This window comes from Oryctolagus cuniculus, chromosome 10 (assembly GCF_051225735.1).
Source record: "Oryctolagus cuniculus isolate XC-2025 breed Fujian yellow rabbit chromosome 10, ASM5122573v1, whole genome shotgun sequence".
Classification (NCBI taxonomy): domain Eukaryota; kingdom Metazoa; phylum Chordata; class Mammalia; order Lagomorpha; family Leporidae; genus Oryctolagus; species Oryctolagus cuniculus.
In genome coordinates this window covers 107,161,865-107,184,132 of record NC_142876.1, presented here as the reverse complement: position 1 = coordinate 107,184,132, position 22,268 = coordinate 107,161,865, and the positions used below count along the sequence as shown (strand labels likewise).

The 22,268-nt window shown below is 47.6% G+C and overlaps 1 protein-coding gene and 1 pseudogene across 14 annotated transcripts in view; one reads left to right on the top strand and one right to left on the bottom strand.

Moving 5' to 3' along the window:
- ULK4 (unc-51 like kinase 4) overlaps positions 1-22,005 on the bottom strand; it is a 598,567-nt gene extending 576,562 nt beyond the window's left edge. For 6 of the 14 annotated variants that reach the window (XM_051852638.3, XM_089306517.1, XM_089306521.1 and 3 more), the window contains exons 1-2: positions 20,002-20,768; positions 12,926-13,108 (exon numbers count right to left, since the gene is read on the bottom strand). In XM_051852638.3, the coding sequence (XP_051708598.3) occupies positions 12,926-13,063 (138 nt within the window). In that variant the 5' untranslated portion in view covers positions 13,064-13,108; positions 20,002-20,768. The other 8 variants (XM_089306514.1, XM_070050985.2, XM_089306513.1 and 5 more) reach the window with 8 other exon arrangements.
- On the top strand, positions 614-10,208 carry LOC138844001 (large ribosomal subunit protein uL30 pseudogene; annotated as a pseudogene).
- Positions 22,006-22,268: the final 263 nt, after the last annotated feature.

Genomic DNA, 22,268 nt, shown 5'->3' with positions numbered 1-22,268 from the left:
TTGCCAGGGCAGACCCTAAGAGGCAGAAGTGGTGGCTCAAGTGACTGGGTCCTCGCCACCCACCCAGCAGACCCAGATCCCCGGCTTCTGGTAGGCACTCGGGGAGTGAACCAGCAGATGGAAGACCTCTCCCTCTTTCCCTCCCTCCCTGACTCTCTGTAACTCTGCCTTAAATAAATAATAAATAGATCTTTTTTTAAAAAAATTAGCAAAGGCTCTGAATAGACATTGCTCAGAAGAAATATAAATGGCCAACCAATACATGAAAAAATGTTATCATTCACCATTAGGGAAACTAACAAGCTAGCACCTCACCCCATGAAAAATGACTTTTAAAAAGACAAAATGTCACAAAAGCCGCTGCCTGTGGGCAAAGGGAAGGATATCATACACTGTGCGTAGGAACAGAAGTCAGTACAGCCACTGTGAAGAACACTCCAGAGGCCGGCGCTACAGCTCACTAGGCTAATCCTCCGCCTTGCGGCGCCGGCACACCGGGTTCTAGTCCCGGTCGGGGCGCTGGATTCTGTCCCGGTTGCCCCTCTTCCAGGCCAGCTCTCTGCTGTGGCCAGGGAGTGCAGTGGAGGATGGCCCAGGTGCTTGGGCCCTGCACCCCATGGGAGACCAGGATAAGTACCTGGCTCCTGCCATCGGATCAGCGCGGTGCGCCGGCCGTGGCGGCCATTGGAGGGTGAGCCAACGTCAAAGGAAGACCTTTCTCTCTGTCTCTCTCACTGTCCACTCTGTCAAAAAAAAAAAAAAAAAAAACACACTGCAGAGATGCCTTTAAAAATCAGAAACAGAACCGCCACATGATGCAGCAATCCCACTATTCAGTACACGCCCAGAAGACATGCGATCACTGTAAGGAAGTGGTATCTGCACCGCCACTCCACGCCACTGTTCACAGTCGAGATACAGAAACTGATCAAGGTGTGAGGAATGGATCAGGAAATAGAACGCGTACATGCATGATGGAATTGATCATTCAGCCATAAAAAATAGAACCCTCTCCACTTGTGGCAAGTTGGATGGAACTCGAAGACATGGTTAAATGAGATAAGCAACACACAGAAAGACAAATAGCACAAGGTCAGGGCTGGCGCTGTGGCACAGCAGGTTAAAGCCCTGCTCTGAAGTGTCTGCATCCCACATGGGCGCCATGTTCTAGTCCCGGCTGCTCCTCTTCCGATCCAGCTCTCTGCTGTGGCTTGGGAAAGCAGTGAAAGATGGCCTAAATCCTTGGGCCCCCACACCCAGAAGAAGCTCCTGGCTTCAGATCAGCTCAGCTCTGGCCGTTGCGGCCATGTGGGGAGTGAACCAGTGCATGGAAGACCTCTCTGTCTCCACCTCTCTCTCTATCTAACTCTGTCATTCAAATAAAATAAATCTTGAAAAAAAAATTCAGTTAAAATGGTATTCTATTTTGCAACAAAGGAACAAACTACAATACTTGCAATAACATTGATCAATCTCAAAAATGTGATCCAAGGAAAAGAAGTGCACCACCAGTGAGTACACACCACAGGATTCCGTCCGAGTTTCAACACGCAAAACTAAACTACAGTGATAAGACACAGTAACAGTGCTGAGGGAGGAGACAAGATCTGGAGGGGCGCATTAGGCACCTTCTGGAAGGAAAGGGCTGTTTTACATCTTAATTTTTATGTCTGTTATGTGACTGCATATGTTTAATAAAAGTCATCAAAACGTACACTACAGAGCTGCACATTTTAGTGTAGAAAAGCTAGACCCTGAGAACATTTAAAGGGTAAAACATAACTTGTGAAAGAGATTGTTTACCCCAAATGTACCAACATACTCTGAACGTGACTTCTCTACAGCTCCAATGTACCTACCCTAGTCCCAGTCACCACCATCTCCTAGTTTCTACGTTAGCCTCCCACAGTGCCCCGATTCTACCCTCAGCCCCACATCTGTTCTCACGGTTGCCACAGAGGACCTCCACGAGAGCTGGTCGCTCGCCTCCTGAAGACCCAGCAATGCGAGCTGGTCAGTCCCCTCCCTCAGCCTACAGGGCATTAAAGCCTTCAGTCCCTGATTTGTCTTTACGCCCCGCCCTCTCTCAGCCATCACACCCCAGCCACACTGGACTCCCGACTGTTCCCCGACATGCCAAGCTCGTTTCAGCCTCAGGGCCGCGGCACTTGCCATCTCCTCTGCCTGGAACACTCTCCCTCCCCACCCAGATACTCCCATGATTTACACACACACACACACACACACAAGCGCGCGCACAAGTAGGTCTCTGCCCACCTTCCACCTTCATTTTTTTTTTTTTTTAAAGATTTACTTAAAAGGCAGAGTTACAGAGAGGCAGAGGCAGAGAGGGGTCTTCCATCCGCTGATCTACTCCTCAATTGGCGGCAACAGCCAGAGCTGGGCCAATCCAAAGCCAGGAGTCTTGAACTTCCTCCCAGTTTCCCATGTGGGTGTTGGGGCCCAAGGACTTGGGCCATCCTCCGCTGCCCTCCCAGGCACATTAGCAGGGAGCTGCATAGGAAGTGGAGCAGTAGGGACTTGAACCAGTACCCACATGGGATACCAGCTCTGCAGGCAGTAGCTTCACCCACTACGCCACAGCGCCAGCCCCACCCTTCCCCATCTTCTGACTCTCCCCACCCCCTACTATACAATGGCCATCACCAGCCTTATGTCCATCTCCTGCTTTATTTTTCTTCCCAGCAATTAACACTAATAACCTTTTTCTCTAGTGTTGACCTCTCTGAACTAAAATGGAAGCTAGTTAAGGACAGGGATTTTGTCTTCTTCCTGCTGAACCCCAGGACTTGGGGACCCTGGAAGAATACATGTTGAAGGAATGAGTGAGTGAAACAGTTAAGCTCAAAGCTCAGTGACCTCGCCAAGCACTGGGAGAGAAACCCAATGAAATGTGCTAAATGCTATCATGGAAGCAGAAACACAAGCCGGAGTGATGGACATTAGCCAGATGCACCAGTGCTCCTTTTAACCTCTCAGCTGTTGTGAGGTCAGAGGTTCCCAGACCCAGCCGTGGCCCGATCAGAGGTCCCAACGAGCAGGCCAGGGTGGCCAAGCAGGGGCCTCAGCAGCCACAGGTCCCAGCCATGAATCAACAGGTACAGAAGGGGGTCAGTGTTCACACATGAGCCCAGGAGCCAGGTGCAAAGACAAGACTAGGCAGAGACATGTTAGGGGCTTCGGGGGACCTTACTGAGGAGGGGCAATTAGAGCGAGTCGTTGGAAGACTCAGGGAGGAGAGGGTACTGATCATGAGTAACACAGGATTGGAAGTGCTTGAGTCACAGATTCTCAGTACCGAGCACCATACTACATCCTCAGACCCTAAGGTGGGTACCACTATTTTCCTTGGTAAACCACGTGTTCCCACGGAAACTGAGTCTTGGGGCTGGTGCTGTGGTACAGTAGACTAAGTCTCCGCCTGCAGTGCCAGCATCCCATATGGGTACTGGTTGAAGTCCTGGCTGCTCCTCTTCCTATCCAGGTCCCTGCTACATCTGGGAAAAGCAGAAGGTGGCCCTAGTGCTTGTGCCCCTGCGCCCATGTGGGAGACGACGAAGAAGCTCCTGGCTCCTGATCGGCACAGCTCCAGCCGTTGTGCCCATGGGCAGAGTGAACCAATGGATCGAGGACCTTTCTCTGCCTCTGCCTCTCTGTGTAGCTCTACCTCTCAAATCTTAAGACAAAGAAACTGAGGCTTAAAGTTGTTCAACATCTTTACCAAGTTCAACCAGTGAAGCTGCAGCTCCAAGATCCTACTCCGGTATGCGTAGGACGCCAAGACCCCTCGGAAGTCCTTCACTACAAACACTCCTCAGGGTGTGCGAGTTCCTCCATAGCGCTTGTTCCATTAGGAAAGGCATCAGGTCACTAACACGGCGATAGTCTCACCGGGATTCTGTCTTATGGCATTTGGCACATGTTGCATTCTCGTGGTTAGGCTCAAAGGACCTAATCAGGGCTAAGTTCTCTTTATATAAAGCAAAGAAACTTCATGTATTTCATATATACAATTTTAAAGGCATAATGCTACTTCCCACCCTATCCTTCCCCTCCCTCCCTGTTACTCCCACTCTTCCTTCTCTTTGGCTTTTGTTGTTGTTGTTGTTGTTGTTGTTGACAGGCAGAGTGGACAGTGAGAGAGAGAGACAGAGAGAAAGGTCTTCCTTTTGCCGTTGGTTCACCCTCCAATGGCCGCCGCGGCCGGCGCACCGCGCTGATCCAATGGCAGCAGCCAGGTACTTATCCTGGTCTCCCATGGGGTGCACGGCCCAAGTACTTGGGCCATCCTCCACTGCACTCCCTGGCCACAGCAGAGAGCTGGCCTGGAAGAGGAGCAACTGGGACAGAATCCGGCGCCCCAATCGGGACTAGAACCTGGTGTGCCGGCGCCGCAAGGCGGAGGATTAGCCTAGTGAGCCGCGGCGCCGGCACTCTTTGCTTTATTTTTAATGTTTATAATGACATACTAAGTTGTCTACAGGAGGGTGGCATTTGTTCCAGACCATGATAGACCCAAAAAAAAAAAAAGAATCCAAATATCACAGAGCTTCCTGACTCAAGATTTCTCTCTCAACAGCCCTACTGTATTCTCTGAAAATCCTGTAGCAGTCACCCTCCTAAATTTTTGATGGACTCCACCCAAGTGTGACTGGAGAAAGCAATGATACGCCAATAAAAATAAATTTTCTAAGTGCATGACCCAGCAGAGTCCCAAAATGAATGGACAAAGCACAAGTCCATTATGACGCCCAAAAATGCGGTTATGAGAGTATCTAGAGCAAGGTAAAGTACAAGAAGGATTTCACATAGCCTTCAAACAGTACTTTATACTTTGTGTGTCTGTGTGGGTGTAAACTGTTGAAATCTTTACTTAGTATATACTAAGTTGATCTTTTGTATATAAAGATAATTAAAAATGAATCTTAATGAATAACGGGATAGGAAAGGGAATAGGAGAAGGGGTGGTTTGCGGGTGGGAGGGTGGTTATGAGGGGGAAGAACTGCTATAATCCAAAAGTTGTACTTTCGAAATTTATATTAAATAAAAGTTTAAAAAAAAAAAAAAAGACGAAGGGTTTCACAGTAGCAGCCAAGAGCAGCCAGCGAGGGGCATGACTATGCATGTTAGATAGAACCAAGGAGAAGGGAGGCAGGGCAGGCAAACTTCTCGTCTGTCTCTTTGTCTAGCTCTGCTGGCTCCTCATAGAGGATGGGTACTGCATCTAACATATCTGACCTGAGCTGAATCAGGATGGTAAGGACAAAGGTAACTGAGGAGAGTGAAACTACCCACCCAGTGGCTGAAACCTAACAATACTCAGAGTAGTCAGATATGAACTTGAAATGCTTCTTCTAGGTCTGGGACCTCAGAGTGTCCAAGGTCTAAGAGACCTGGAAGGCAGGGATTTGGACAAGCATCAAAATAAGGACCTTGGCCGGCGTCGCGGCTCACTAGACTAATCCTCCGCCTAGCGGCACCGGCACACCAGGTTCTAGTCCCGGAGGGGCGCCGGATTCTGTCCCAGTTGCCCCTCTTCCAGGCCAGCCCTCTGCTGTGGCCAGGGAGTGCAGTGGAGGATGGGCCAAGTGCTTGGGCCCTGCACCCCATGGGAGACCAGGAAAAGCACCTGGCTCCTGGCTCCTGCCATCGGATCAGCACGGTGCGCCGGCCGCAGCACGCCGGCCGCGGTGGCCATTGGAGGGTGAACCAACAGCAAAGGAAGCCCTTTCTCTCTCTCTCTCTCTCTCACTGTCCACTCTGCCTGTCAAAAAAAAAAAAAAAAGTAAAAAAAATAAGGACCTTGACCCCTAATCTTGCTATACCATTCTCTTGCAAGGACAGGATCTGCCTCTGACCTATCACTTCACCCTCCATCACAGCCTTGGAGTTCAAAGTGAACACGTGAATCTTCGAGGAAGCAGAGGCTTTGCTGGGTTCTTTCCCTCAGGAACCACAGATATGAGTGGCCTTTCCTTAGCCACGGACACTATCATTTTCTGTCTCCTCTCAATCCTTCCCTCCTATCTATGAAGCTACCTCTCGCCTCCTAAATCTTGTCCAGTTCTGATCATTTCCCTCTCTATTCTCTATGAACTTCTTGTTCCACTAATGACTATGACCTAATAAGAACCATCATGATATAGAGGACTGGGGGCTGGTGTTGTGGTGTAAAGGGTAAAACCCCTGCCTGAAAACACCATTATCCTCTATGGGCACCAGTTCATGTCCCAGCTGCTGCACTTCCGATCCAGCTCTCTGCTAAAGGCCAAGGAAAAGCCCAAGATGGCGCAAGTGTTTGGGTTCCTGCCATCCACATGGGAGACCCAGATGAAGCTCCTGCTGTTGCTGCTATCTGGGGAGTGAACCAACAATTGAAAATCATTCCCTTTTCCTTCTTTCTCCCCCACATCTCTTTCAAAATAAATCTTATTAAAAAAAAAAAAAAGTGCTTACCAGCTATCAGATCTCCTGCTAAGTGTTTTACTGTATTATTTTATTGAAAGCTAAGTATGTCCAAAGACACAGTACTAGCAAACTGAGCTCAACAGCGTCTTAAAAAGATTATCCAACACGACCAACTGGACGTATTCTTGGAATACATGGATGGTTTCATGTACAAAAAGTCAATGTACTATATCACATTAATGGAATGAACAACAACAACAAAAAAAAAATGAGATGACCCTGTAAACTAATTCAGGAAAATCAGTTGACAAAACTCATGGGGAAAAAAAAGCACTCTACAAATTAGGAATCAAAGCAAACTTTCAACTTAATAAAAGGCATCTATGAAAAATCCAAACCAAACAACATACTGAATGGTGAAAGACTGAAAGCTTTTCCTTTAAGAGCAGGAATAAAGCAAGAATACACACTTTCACCACTGGTCTATAGCATAGTCCTAGAAGTCCTAACTAGAACAATGAGTCAAGAAACACAATTCTATTTTTCTTCCTAAAGGGCAATGAAGAAATAAATCAGGATATGGACTGATCTTTTATGTAGAAAACCCTAAAGATTACATCCACAGAGAATAAGGCAAAACAAGATTCTAAGTCAACACTCAAAATTAGTTACACAAACAAGACAAAAACAAAATTAAGTAAACAGCTCCATTTATAAGAGCATCAAAAAGACTGAAACACATAGGAATTAATCTCAAAGATGTGAAAGAACCTTAAGATGAAAAATCGCAAAACAATGTTGAAAGGAATTTTAAAACAACATAGAAACACCCCATGCTCATGGATTGGAAATTGTAAAATTGTTAAGATGTCAATACTATCCAAAGCAACCTACACAGGCAACACAATCCCTACCAAAATTCATTCAAAAACTGATATGGCCTTTCACAGTACACCAAGTCACCAAAAAACAACCTCAGAAAAGAGCAGCAAGCAGGAAGACTCACATTTTGCTATAAAATTTCCCACAAACCTACATGCATCACTATAGACAGTTTTTTTTTAATAAATGGTGCTATGAAAACTGAATAGCCGCATACCAAAAAAAAAAAAATGAAGCTGTATGCTTGTCTAAAACACTCCATAAAAATTAACTTAAAATTTATCAAAGACATAAATACACACACTGAAAAAAAGTCAAAACTATGTAACTCAGGAAACACATGTCTGGGACCAGCACTGTGGCTTAGCAGGTGAGGCCGCCACGGACGCCGATTTGAGTCCTGGCTGCTCAGCTTCCAATCCAGCTCTCTGGGAATGCAGTGGAGAATGGGCCAAGCCCTTAGGCTCCTGCACCTGTGTGGGGGGCCCAGGGGAAGCTCCTGCCTCCTGGCTTTTGATCGGCTCAACTCCGGCCATTTTAACTTCCTGGGGGTTGCACCAGCGGATGGAAGACCTCTCTCTCCCTCTGCCTACTTCTGCCTATCAAGTAAATAAATCTTTAAAAAAAATTTTTTTCATTGCTGGAATTGCTAACTATTTTGGGATGTGACAACAAAAGTGTGGACAAATAAAAGAAAAAGGAGATGAACTGGAATTTCTAACAATTAAAATTTTATATAGCAAACCCAACTATCAATATAATGAAAGCAAGCTACAGAATAGCAGAACATCTGAAAATGAAGTATCTGCTAAGACTTCAGCTCTGTAGAATACAGCAACTCGTAAGACTCAGTGAGAAAACAGATCAGAAAACAGGCAGGGGCTGCCATCTGCAGGGCCAGCATCCCGTACAGGGAGTGGTTTGAGTCCTGGCTGCTCCACTTCTGAACCAGCTCTCTGTATGGCCTAGGAGAACAGCAGAGGATGGCCCAAGTCCATGTGGGAGACGAGCAGCAGCTCCTGGCTTGCAGGTTGGCACAGCTCCGACCACTGCGGCCATCTGGGGAGTGAACCAGCAGATGGAAGACCTCTCTCTCTGCTTCTGTGACTTTTAAATAAAATCTTAAAAACATAGGCACAGGACTGAATATATATTTCTGCAAAAAGCTGCACAAATTGTCAATAGGAAATGAGAAGACACCGTCACCAGTCATTAGGGAAATACAAATCAAAACAAAAAGATATCAGGCCAGCACCACAGCTCACTAGGCTAATCATCCACCTGCGTCGCCGGCACACCAGGTTCTAGTCCTGGTCAGAGCGCCGGATTCTGTCCCGGTTGCTTCTCTTCCAGTCCAGCTCTCTGCTGTGGCCTGGGAGGGCAGTGGAGAATGGCCCAAGTGCTTGGGCCCTGCACCTGTATGGGAGGGAGACCAGGAGGAAGCACCTGGCTTCTGGCTTCAGATTGGCGCAGCGCACCAGCCATAGTGGCCATTTGGGGGGTGAACCAACGGAAGGAAGACCTTTCTCTAACTCTGCCTGTCAAAAAAAGATATTTGACATCCACTGGGAGAGCTATCAAACACTGGTGAGGATTTGTGTACCTCTGTGCACTGTTGGTAAAAATGTTCAAATGTACAGTGTGGAAAATGGTCTGGAGTTGTGTGGGTGGCCAAGTAATTGAGGTGCTCACATCCCACATCCTGGTTTTGCTTCTCAGCTCTAGCTCCTGACTCTTACCTAGATTTTTAAAGATTTTATTTGAGAGGTAGAGTCACAGACAGTGAGAGGGAAAGACCAATAGAGAGGTCTTCCTTCCATTGGTTCACTCCCCAATTGGCTGCAATGCCCGGAGCTGTGCCGATTGGAAGCCAGTAGCCAGAAGCTTCTTCCAGGTCTCCCATGCAGGTGCAGGGGCCCAAGTCCCATCTTCTACTGTTTTCCCAGGCCATAGCAGAGAGCTGGATCGGAAGTGGAGCAGCCGGGTCCCGAACCGGCGACCACATGGGCTGTATGGGATGCCTGCCCTTCAGGCCAGGGCATTAACATGCTGCGCCACAGTGCTGGCCCCTAAAAATAAGTTAATTTGCTAACTTCCTCTCTTCCTAATGGAACCATGGGAGGTATAAAAAAAAAAGGTTCCTGCTATGCCAGAAACCCTTAAGAAAAAGCAAAGGACTTTTACTCAGATGAAGATCAAACACCCGATACAGAAGTTTACCCAAGACACTTCAAAAGGCAAGGAGAAGCCATCTACGCAAAAGCTAAGCACTATCACAAGGAATACAGGCAGATGTACAGAACTGAAATCCGGATGTCAAGGAAAGCTGGCAACTTCTTTACAACTGCAGAATCCAAATTGGGGTTTGTCACCCCGATCAGACCTATCAATAGTGCAAGCCACAAGGTCCAAAATGTGTTGTACCTTCTTTGCCTTCATTGGTTCTGCTTTGTTAAGCTCAGCAAGGCTTCGATTCACATGCTGAGGACCGTGGAACCACGTACCACACGGGGATACCCGAATCTGAAGTCAGTAAATGAACTCATTGACAAGTGTGGCTATGGCAAAATCCCTTGACCAGTAACACTGACTGCCCGTTCTCTTGGTACACGCATGCAGGATCTGATTCACGAGATGCACACTGCTGGAATACACTTCCGGTTTATCTTCTCCACAAGGTGGAAAGAAGGAAAACATCACCCATTTTGCAGAGGGTGGAGATGCAGGCGACAGCCAAGACCCAATCAACAGGCTTATCAGAAGGATGAACCATGGTGTCTGCTATGGTATTTTTGTAATCTGGTCACGTAATAAGCAACAACTACACTCAAATCAAAATACACTGTTGTACTGGGGACTTCTGCTAGGCCCGCCTCCACCTTCCCTGAACTATTGAGGCAAATCGATGTTTGACAATTAAACCAAGCCAACAGCCCCTCCCAGACAAAACCAGGCTGAGTTTGTGTTGTACGAAAAATTTTTCATGATTCTAAGTTTTCTTTATGAAAAAAAAAAAAAAAAGTTTTTCACCTTTGAAGTGTGCTGTGAGTCAAAACAGTCTTATTCTAAGAACACTCATCTCAGGCCTCTGTCAGGATTTGTAGGTACTCAAAGAAATGCAGTTGCTGAAATTCCATGTTTCAGGCCTTGTTAATGAAAACACACAGGTGTTTTGCTTTCCCATTCCATTACTGTTCCTGTTTTGCACCTTTCTTCCACGTTTAGGTGGGTTATTAATAATTCCATTACACGTTGTGAATACTATGATGGAAGAATGCTTGTGCCCAAAGTTCTAGCTACTTTAGATCATCTAAAGCAATCACAGCACAATTACTAAGCAAAAACTTGAACTAGAAAGTTGATATTTCATGAATAACATTCCTGTATATTGTTTATGTATCATCTCAGTGAGTCTACTGAACTGAAAATTTTGCAGTGTACAGTGTAACATGAGATACATGTCAAAGCAAAATTTTTGGTGGTCCTCACTGTAGAGGAGGACCATGTGCTGTGGCTCAAATTCAGTGTGAAATGGACCCATCATTAAATGAATAGGTTTACCACTTGAATACTGAATTTAGTATTTGAAAATCATTTGACAACTATGTTTAGGAATTTCTTTATATTCCTTATTCTTGGTCTTCGCAACTATTTCTGTGTTAAGTTTCTTCAGGGCCAGTGAATTCTGCAGTGAAATCAAGAACAAATTTGATTATAAAGTCATGTTACACATGTTCCTCAGTATACTTTATCTCATCAGAAATTTATTGATTTTTCCACTGTGAGATCAATGTCATTAAATAGTACATGAATCTCTTAAAACAGAAAGGAAGAGGGACCGATGCTGTGGCATAGCAGGTAAAGCAGCCACCTGGCGCAGGTTCCAATCCCAGATGCTCCACTTCCAATCCAGCTCCCTGCTATGGCCTGAGAAAGCAGTGGAATATCCGCCAAGTGCTTATGCTCCTGCATCCATGTGGGAGACGGGGAAGAAGTTGCTGACTTCGGATCAGCCCAGCTCCCGCTGTTGCAGCCGTTTGGTAAGTGAACCAGCGGATGGAAGATCTGTCTAAACAAAATATGCTCTCAAAATATTAACAATAGAATTACCAAGTAGGATCCAGCGACAGCTCTTGTGGGAATGAACCCAAAAGAAAGCAAAGCAGGAGCCATCTGTACATGTAGATTCATAGCCATTATTATCCACAACATTAAAACATGGAAGGAAATGCAGCATGTTCATACCACCCAACCTTAAAAAGGAGGAGATTCTGACACACTACAGCACGGATAAACTCTGAGGACACCATGTTAAGTTAGCCAGTCACAAAAACACAGACATTGACACCAGTTACACAAGTAGTCCTAATCCTAGAGCCATACGGCGGAATGGTAGTTGCCGGGGTTGGGGGGAGGTGGGAATGGGTTATTTCTGAGTGGCCATGGAGTTTAGATTTAAAAGATTAAGACTCATGGAGATGGAGGGTGGCAATGATTGTGTAACAATATGAATGTAGTTATGAGCGTTAGACCACACAATTAAAATCATTATGGTAGCAAATTTTATGTTATGTTTGCTTTACAAGCTCAAAAAAAAAAAAGTGTTACTATGAGCCAGGAAGCCTGGGCTGTAAAGTTGACACAGCTACTTCAAAGCCAAGTCACTTATTCACTGTCCCTTCTTTAAAAGGTTCGTCGTCATATATTTAACTTTTTTTTTTTTTTTTGACAGCCAGAGTGGATAGTGAGAGAGAGACAGAGAGAAAGGTCTTCCTTTTGCCGTTGGTTCACCCTCCAATAAATGTGTTAGAAAGGTAGAAAAAAAAAAAAAAAGGAAATTGCTCATTTGCTGGTTCACTGCTCAAATGCCCTCAAGAGTTAAAGCCAGGAGCCGGGAACTCACACCAGGTCTCCCATGTGGGTGGCAGGGAGGAAGCTACCCAAGTCTTCACCTGCTGCCCCGCAAGGTGCCTGCTAACAGGAAGCTGGAGCTGAATCAGAGCCGGGACTTCAACTCCAGCCCGGGTCCCAAGCAGCATCTCCACCACCGCACCGGAAGTCCACCCCATGCACTGCATTTTAACATGAACTGTCCGGCCAGCGCCGCAGCTCACTAGGCTAATCCTCTGCCTTGCGGCGCCGGCACACCAGGTTCTAGTCCCGGTCGGGGCGCCGGATTCTGTCCCGGTTGCCCCTCTTCCAGGCCAGCTCTCTGCTGTGGCCAGGGAGTGCAGTGGAGGATGGCCCAAGTCCTTGGGCCCTGCACCCGCATGGGAGACCAGGAGAAGCACCTGGCTCCTGGCTTCGGATCACCACGGTGCGCCGGCCACAGAGGCCATTGTGGGGTGAACCAACGGCAAAGGAAGACCTTTCTCTCTGTCTCTCTCACTGTCCACTCTGCCTGTCAAACAATAAAAATAATAATAATAAAAATAAAATAAACTATCAATAGTTTCCCTTGTGCCAGAAAAGCAAAGAATAAAATCCAATCTAGGCCGGTCATGACTTGGATATTCCTCATTATTCAGGACTGTGGAATTAAACAGAAAGCTGCCTTTCCTACCTGACCGTAGTTCCATCTCCCCCAGACAGACGGGAACGCACTCGACTTACCCAGTTGGTTATTTCGGGCCTTTTGCACTTCTCAGTACAGAGAATGGCTACGAAATTGATGGTTCCCTTCCGCCGCCCTTTATACACAACCGTCTTGCTTCCTCTGCCAATCTCCTCATAGAGAATGAAGTTTTCCATCTGTCAGCCGGCTTTTCACAAACAATAAAATAGCATCGCCAGCTCCTGAGTAGTAAGCAGAAATGAGACCAATGTAAGCTATTTGCCTGATTAGAAGTTAAAAAAAATTCCACCCCCAAGTGCTGGATTCCAGCATCATTCTTTTTATAGAATAAGCAAAGCCAAAGGAAAAATAAAATTTCACAAGCCAATATTCAACTTCCTATCCACAAAACCTTTGTAAAACCAGTGAAAACAATAGCTATTTTAAATCCAAGTTACAAAGTTAGAGAATGACTGCGATTTTGCCCAAGGTATGACAGTATCTTGCTTAGTCTGTCTGTTGCATTGGAAAGTACATTGATAATGGAGTATCATAATGGATGTTATAATGGAAACTACATTGACAGGATAATAACTGCCCCACCGTAACCTCATGAAATATGCGAAGCCAGTGAGACAACGTAAAAGGGTGCTTCAAGAAGTCTGAGGAAGAGGTGTGTCCCCTCTCGGCTCCAGTCTCAGCTCTGGCTCCTCACTCCAACTTCCCACCAGTGCAGACCCATGGAGACAGTGAAGGCTTAAGTGACAGGGGACCTTGGGGTTGAATTCCCCTGGTCCCAGCCCTGGGTGTGACAGACATTTGACAATCAAGTCAGTGATGCATCTCTGTACCTCTCAGATACAAAGTTTTAAGTTCATTCCAAAAATGGAATTCGAAGTTCAATTTGATGCAAAGACACTTTTGGAGTCCCTGTGTGGTTTTTACAATACAATTTCCCATGGGCTTTCTGAACTCGTCTGGGGCCAATAAAATACTAACTTGGCCAAAAGTCGCTCCTGCTGACTGCTTCTGTTACTTTTACTTAAGCCTACAGTGAACATGGCCACACCCATTCAGTTCTATTGCCTATGGCCACCTTCAGACTACCAAAGTACTCACTCAACGAAAGACAATCTTGTATGAACTGTTTCTTGGGGAGGACAATACATGCTAGAGAGAACTTTCCAGAAACTCAGTATACAGGTATAATAAAACATCACAGCGTATATCTAATTATACATTATTATCTGTCAATAAAGCTGAGGGGAAAAATATATTATTTACCTGTTTTACTTTCACTTTGACTAAATTAGAAGGAAACTTCACTAAAGTTACCCAAGCACTAAGAGGCAAAGCAGAGAGCATGAGAGTGAGAGGTCTTCCATCCACTGGTTCACTCCCCAAATGACCACAAGAGCTGGAGCTGGGCCAATCCGTAGCCAGGAGCCCAGAGCTTCTTCCAGGTGTTCCACGTGGGTGCAGGGGCCCAAGGACTTGGGCCATCTTCCACTGCTTTCCCAGGCCACAGCAGAGAGCAGGATCCCAAGTGGTACAGCCAGGACTTGAATCGGCGCCCATTTGGGATGCCAGCACTGCAGGCAATAGCTTTACCCGCTATGTTACAGCACCAGCCCCAAAATATCCTCTTTAAAAATGGCTTTTTGTGTTCTATCCAGTAAGCCAGGCCTAAAACAAAATCCCTTTGCAACACAATCCACAAAAGAGCTGTAAGTTAATGGTATTTATTTTTTGTAGTTCACTAGGGGTTAGGATTGTACAGCTCTGTCCATACACTAAAACCCTCTGAACTTCACATTTTAAAGGAGTTTTATCATCTGTGAATTCTAACTCAACTTGTCTACAAAAGACATTGCACTTGACACCAAAATCAAAGGCAACAAAAATAAACTGAACTACATCAAAATTAAAAATTTCTATGCAAAGGGCACTATCAACAGAATAAAGATGCTATAGGATAGGAGGAAACACAAATCAAATTTGCTAAGAGATGAATAACTAGAACATAAAAATAACACCTCGAGGCTGGCACTGTGGCATAGCAGGTAGAGCTGCTACCTGCAGTGCCAACATTCCATATGATCACAGATTCGAGTCCCGGCTGCTCCACTTCCCATCCAGCTTCCTGGTAATTTGCCTGGGAAAGCAGCTGAAGATGACCCAAGTGTTTGGGCCTCTGCACCCATGTAACACACATGTGAATGAAGCTCCTGGCTTCAGCCTGGCCATTGTGGCCATCTGGGGAGTTAGCCAGTAGATGGAAGATCTGTCTCTCCCTCTTTTTTTAAAGGCTTATTTCAAAATCAATTAGGAGGCCCACATCCCACATCAGAGTACTCATCATTAGTACTCCATGCTAAATCCAGACCCTGGGAAGCACTGGCAACAGCTGAAGTAACTTTTTGCAGCCCAAATGGGAGACCTGGATTGAACTCCCTGCTCCTCGCTTTGCGCTGGTGCAGTCCAGGTTGTTGAAGGCACTCGAGGAGTGCACCAGTAGATGATACTATGTGTGTGTACTCCCAGTGTGTGAGTGTGTGCATTTGTTTTATGAATTTAAAGGGCGAAGGACTTGGATACACACTTTTCCAAAGATAAACCCATTGTCAACAAGTACACTGAAAGGCGCGCAACATCACTAGTCTTTCAGAGAAAGCAGATCAAAACCATGACGACATCATAACCTTGCACTCATTAGGGTGGCTACCATTTGAAAAACAAAAACAAAAACAGCTCGTGTGTTGTTGCTGAGAATGTAAAATGGTACTTCAGTTATGGAAGACAAGAAATTGAAAAGATAATGACCATAGGATCCACCGATTCCATTTCCGGGTATATACCCAAAATTCAAAGCACATTCTCAAAAAATCTTTGTACAGCCATACTCGTGGCATTACTCCCAACAGCCTGAAGGGGGGAGCAATTCAAGTATCCATGGACAGATGGAGAAAGCAAACCTGATACAAACACACACTCACCATGTAATATTACTCTGCTTTCTACAGGAATGAAACTCTGGCACAGCCTACAAAGGGGACAAACCTTGAGGACAAGATACAGAGTGAAATAAGCCAGGGGCCGAGGGAAGGTAGAGCTTGTCTGTTTTTATTAAGAATCCTGTTTTACAAGAAGAAAGGAGTTCTGGACACTGGTTAACATGACTCAACATGGTTGTTGAGTACTTGTCACTACTCAAATGTACACTTTAAAATGGTTAAGACGGTGCAGCCAGCGTTGTGGCAAAGTGGGTTAAGTGGCTGCCTTCGACACCAGCATCCCGTGTGCGTGCTGCTTCATGCTCCAGCTATTCCACTTCCAACACACCTCCCTGCTAATCCATCTGGAAAAAGCAGCGAAGATTACCCACGTGGGAGACCAGGATAAAGCTCCTGGCTAGTGCCTGGCCCACCCCTGGCTATTGCAGCCAAGTTGGGGAGCGAACCAGCAAATGGAAGATCTCTATCTCCCCTTCTTTCAAAATAAGTAAACTTTAAAAAAAATTAAAAAAAGTTTACAGGGTAAATTTATGTATTTTACTGTTGTTCAAATTTTTAAGATTTGAGAAGATTTAATAAAACTGGTTACTGAGAGGTGAAAAAAGTTTGAAGAGTACATGATGGGGGAGAGCAACAAACCACAAGATGGAAACTGTCCAGTTCCCTAGAGCAGAAGCTGGGAGCTGTTTGCCTGCACAACTTCAGATGGCAAGTATTTCCCTACGCAGGCTCTGTGGTTTCTGTCCCAAAAACTCTGCCATTTAGGCAGAGCAGCCATGAACAATTCAGTCCATGGAAGGCCAGCACGGCATTCCACGAGGACTTTATTTAGGGTACCAGCACTGTGATGTAGCAGGCTCGTCTCTGCCTACGGCATCAGCATCCCATGTATGCGCTGGTTCGTGTTTTGGCTGCTCCTCTTCCAATTCAGCTCCCTGCTTATGGCCTGGTAAAGCAGCAAAAGACGGCTTAATTTCTTGGGCCCCTGCACCTCACTGGAGACCAGGAAGAGGCTCCAGGCTACTGATCAGCTGGCTCAGCTACAGCCGTTGCGGCCTTCTGGGGAATGTACCAGCAGATCGAAGACTTTTGACTCTCAAAACTAAAAAAACTTTATAGACAACTCAAGTTAAACTTTCATAGAATATTCATATCACAAGGTATTATTCTTTTGAATTTTTTCAAAAATTTCCAAGCCCAGAGCCAGACGTGCCCATGTGCAGTAGTACGCCGAATCCCGTCCTGGTTCAAGAAGCCAATGATTTACCCAACTAGCAGTAAAGCTAATTCTAGGACCCATCTTCTAATGAAATTAAAAGTTACTGCCAAGTAGAAAAACAGTATGGACATGAATGATTCAAGAGTAGGAGCCAATGCCACGGCACAGTGCATCAGGCTACTGCTTGAAACGCTGGCATCCCATGCCAGGGTCCCGCAGGCTCCCTACTGGTGCTCCTGGGAAGGCACCCATGGGTCAGGTGCTTAGGCCCCTGCCGCGCATGTAAAAGACATGGAGGGGACTCCAGGCTCCTGGCCCAGCATCTGGGGAGTCAATCAGCAAATGGAAGATCCACATTCCTCTGCCTTTCAGATAAAGTTACAGGGCAGTACATGTAGTTATTTAGCAAGTTGACTGCTGGCACAGAACTCTTAAAATTTTAAGTAGAAAAGATGTGGGAGAATTACAAGTTCAAATGCAAAGTCACTAAAGAAATAATTATTTCTTTTCATGAAATTTCAGTTTCTCTCACTATCCTCTTCTCCCTACAACTGATTTCTTTAAATTAGGCTTTAGGCCAGCGCTGCGGCTCACTAGGCTAATCCTCCGCCTTGCGGCGCCGGCACACCGGGTTCTAGTCCTGGTCGGGGCTCCGGATTCTGTCCCGGTTGCCCCTCTTCCGGGCCAGCTCTCTGCTGTGGCCAGGGAGTGCAGTGGAGGATGGCCCAGTGCTTGGGCCCTGCACCCCATATGGGAGACCAGGATAGGTGCCTGGCTCCTGCTGTCGGATCGGCACGGTACGCCGGTCGCAGCGCGCCGGCCGCGGCGGCCATTGGAGGGTGAACCAACGGCAAAGGAAGACCTCTCCCTCTCTCTCTCTCTCTCACTATCCACTCTGCCTGTCAAAAAAAATAAAAATAAAAAAAAATTTTAAAAAAATTAGGCTTTAGACCCCAAGAAAAGTATGAAGGAAAATCTTAAGTCTGGATTTTACTTGGCAAATTCACTTCCTCAATCTAAGCAGCTGCTCCTGAGCAGCAGGCCAGCCTGAAATCAGCAAGACCCATCAATCACCCACCTGCTCAGGTGAGGCCGCTCCCTTCTGTAGAGCCCTTCCCTGACCTAGGGGTGTGCTCCCACAGCGCAGGGACTCTATCACGTGACTTCCTACATCATCTAATTCCAAATTCCATGACTTGACTGTTTTTGACTCCAAGACACCCCTCCATTGAAGACACTGTAACAGGGATTTTTGGAAGTCCGTAATCTGCAGAGGTCTTTCAGGCCATGGCTAAGACACCTACTTCCTATTATCTTAATGCCTGTGTTTCAGTCGAGGCTCTGCTCCCAACGCCAGCTTTACTGTTCATGCCGATCCTGAGAGGCGGCAGCTGATGAAGTACTTGGGTTCCGGACACCCAAGCTGGAGCCCTGTGTTGATTTCCCAATTCCCAACTTGGCCTGGCCCAGCTCTGGTCCGTTCTAGGAGTTTAGGCAGTGAACTTTTGTGAAAACCCTTAACCCCAGGAATGGCATTGTGGCATAGCAGGTTAATCCACCACCTGCCAGCATCCCAGCTGCTCCCCTCCCGATCCAGCTCCCTGCTAATGGGCCAGGGAAAGCAGCAGAGGATGGCCCAAATGTCTGGGGCTTTGCACCCACATAGCAGACCTGGAAGAAGCTCCTGGCTTTCAGCTAGCCCAGCCAGACTAGCGAATGGAAAGTCTCTTTCTAGGTCTCTCCCTCTTTAAAATAAATCAATCTTTTTGAAAAAGAAATTTCTGGGGTCAGCGCTGTGGTGTAGTGGGTAAAGCCGCCTGCAGTGCCGGCATCCCATGTGGACAACGGTTCGAGTCCTGGCTGTTCCTCTTCTAATCCAGCTCACTGCTATGACCTAGGAAAGCAGAAGACGGCCCAAGGTCCTTGGGCCCCAGCACCAGCGTGGCAGACCCGGAAGAAGCTCCTGGCTCCCGGCTTTGGATCGACCCGGCTCTGGCCATTGTGGCCATCTGGGGAGTGAACCAGCAGATGGAAGACCTCTCTCTTTCTGGCTCTCTGTAACTCTGCTTTTCAAATAAATAAGTAAATCTTTAAAAGATAAAAAAAAAATTTTTTTGTGTCTTCTTAACCGCAAAGTCAAACAGCTACAGACAATCCCACAAGACACGCGTGCAGGTTAATCACCACGAGATGCCCAAAGTGCCCTCTGCAGCGCCAGGGAGGACGCCCTGGGAGCCCCCCAACCCCGTCCCTACCTCCGCGGTGGTCAGCACTCCCCTCACCTGCACGCGCCCTCCCAGGACCCCCAGCTCGGGGCTGGGTCTCTGCTAACCCACCAAGGCAGCCAGGACGTGCCCGTGGAGTCAGAGCGAGCCGCACACGCGCGCGTGTAAGACGCGGGCGGCAGGCCCCGCCTCCAACAAGCCAGCCAGGTGGGACTCCACAGGTGGGGTTTCGCGGGAAGCCAAGTTCTCGGACCCCGGCCCGGAGGCACAGACGCGGAGGTTCCGAGCAGTGGGCGTCCACACCGACCCGCCGGGTGACTCCAACGCTCCCCCAACCCCGCGAGCCGCTGGGGGCACCCATCAGGTCCTCCTCCTCCTGGCAGCACTTGACCACTGAGTTAACTCCAGGTGCGGAGGCGCGACGGGATTACCCGCCCCCTCGGGCCCGGGCCAGGGAACCGGGCGGCTTCCACCGCCTCGCTGTGTTCCCCCCGGACATCGGCCAGCGAGGCCGGCTGGGAGCCCACGAGCCGCTCCGGACTTGAGAGGCGTCGTCCAAGCGAGCATCTCCGGATCCGAGGACCACGAACGCCCCTCACCGCTCCTGCACGCAGGGCACACGCTCGGGGAGACACGAACCCACGCTCGGGGCCACGGAAGCCGCCAGCGCCACGCACCTGCGCGACTGCTCAGGCGAAGCCTTACGGGTCCACTCGATCGCTCCAGCGAGTGCGCGCGGCGCGGCCTCCGCCTCGGGACGCGTTCACGGTCCCACAAAAGCGGGGGGAGGGAAGCGGATCAAGGACCACGCGGCGCGCTGAAGCAGCCCGACCTTGCGCATCGAACACCCCTCCGCGTTTGGACTCAACCTTCCCGTCTCCAGGGTAGCACGCAGAACGCCGGAAGGTACGCGGAGAACTGACTGGCCAGTTTGTTTCTATTGGCGGGGACCCGGATGTGAGAGGCCGCGAGGGCGCCTCTCTCAAACCTAACGGTGTCGCATCCTGGCTTAGGAGGAGCTCACCAGCCCAAAAAAGGGGGTGGGAGCTGGTGGGAGGAGGCGGGACTCAGCGACAGAGTCGTTTGGATTCGTCCATCTCGTATCCATGGCAGCACGCAGGACGCCGGAAGGAACGCAGAGCGCTGATTGGCTCAGCGTTTCAGTTCCCATTGGCTTGGGAGAACCCGGATGTGAGAGATGTGGCGGGCCCTCTGGCAATCCCAGCCATGGTCTGGGCTAGGCTGCGGGACCGATGGAACAGTAGCTGCAGAGTTGGGGGCTGTGGAGCCCTGGGACCCTGGTCATTTCTTCTCTTCCCACCCCTGCTGTCCGCGTTGGATTGCTTTCTGCGTCCTGTGGGAGCTCGGGTGGATGTGGGGGTACAGCCTGGGGAGCTACTGGCTCCTACATGAGCGCTTCAGGACCGCGAGTCTACAGAAGCGAGAAGGCTGTGGGTTACCTCTTTTCCTGCAGCTGAGGGAACAGCCCAGCTATCCCGAGCGTGTCGGCCCGTCAAAGCTCGGGGCCCTCCAGTGCCCATCCCCAGACACGTCAGATCCCATCCCGAGCACGTGGGCGCCATGCTTTTCAAGCTTGGTCATCAGTCACCTGGAGCGCTTGTTAAACCACACAGACGTCTAGGACCACCCTCAGATTCCGTTCATCTGGATGGGGCCTAAATTAGACTTTTCTATCAAGTTGCCAGGTGTTGAGGATGCTGCTAGTTAGAAATCAAACTTTGCAAGCAGCGGTGTGGAATCCCGGCCTGACCACACCTGCTGGATCACACCTGCTGGTCTTAGTCCTCCCTACCTTCTCAAGAATCTCCATATCTATAATTGTCGGTTCTGTGCGGGGAAAGTTCCCCCTTGGACCACTCCCTAATGAATGAAATATAAAAGCTGATGAAATTTCATTTGGTTTATTACAAGTTTTGATAAAATCCAAGTTAGTATCACGAACAATACCAGACCCTGGGACTTCTTATCTAGGTTCTTGGATGCTTCCAGGCAATACATGAAGCTGTTAGGACAATTGCACTTCTGGGTGCACGTGCATTTTCTGGCTGGAGGGTCTAGTGCTTTGATTAAAAGTGCCCATGATCCAGAAAAGTTGAAGAACTCGTGCTATAGATAATTTTAAGACAGAATCACAAAAGACAAATGAAGAAAACATGGACCCTACCAACAGCCTTTATCCAAAAATGAGGCTTTACTAGGCATTAGTTCCACTTATTAGTGCAGTCCTACCTTCTGTTTAGTTACTTAAAAAGGACTAAAAGCTGAAACTTCACGTGTTCCGTATCTTCGATTCCCAAACACTTTCAGAATGACCTTTGCTTTCATCTTAATGTTAGACTTTCGTTCTCCGTATAGTTGATAAGAGCGAATTGGACATAGGACCAGTGTTTGGCACAGGGGTTAAGACACTGCTTGGGAAGCCGATATTCCACACCAGAGTGCCTGGGTTTGAGTCCTGTCTCTGCTCCGAATTCCGGCTTCCTGCTAATGCAGACCCTGGGAGGCAGCAGGTGACGGCTCAGATGAGTGGGCCTCTGTTACCCATGTGTGACTCCTGGGTTGCGTTGCTGGCTCCTTGAGTGACCCAGTAGATGGGAGATCCTGCCCTCTCCCACTTCTCCGCACATTTTCTTCCCTCTCTCTGCCTTTCAAATACAATAATATTTTTTAAATAGTGAATTTGATAAGAATACCAAATGTTAAGTTACTCAAGCAACCTCTTTTTCTCATAAACACCTAATACCTCGTCTTCCTCACATCTAAGTTATCCCCGGGAATCTCTTAGTTTAACCACAGAAATTTCCTTTTTTAGGCAAAGTACTGCATAGATGTTACAGAGCAGGGAAATTAATTTACTTCAAACAATACAAGTAAAATGAAAAACATTTTTAAGGAAACGGAAACATAATTAAAACACTTGAAT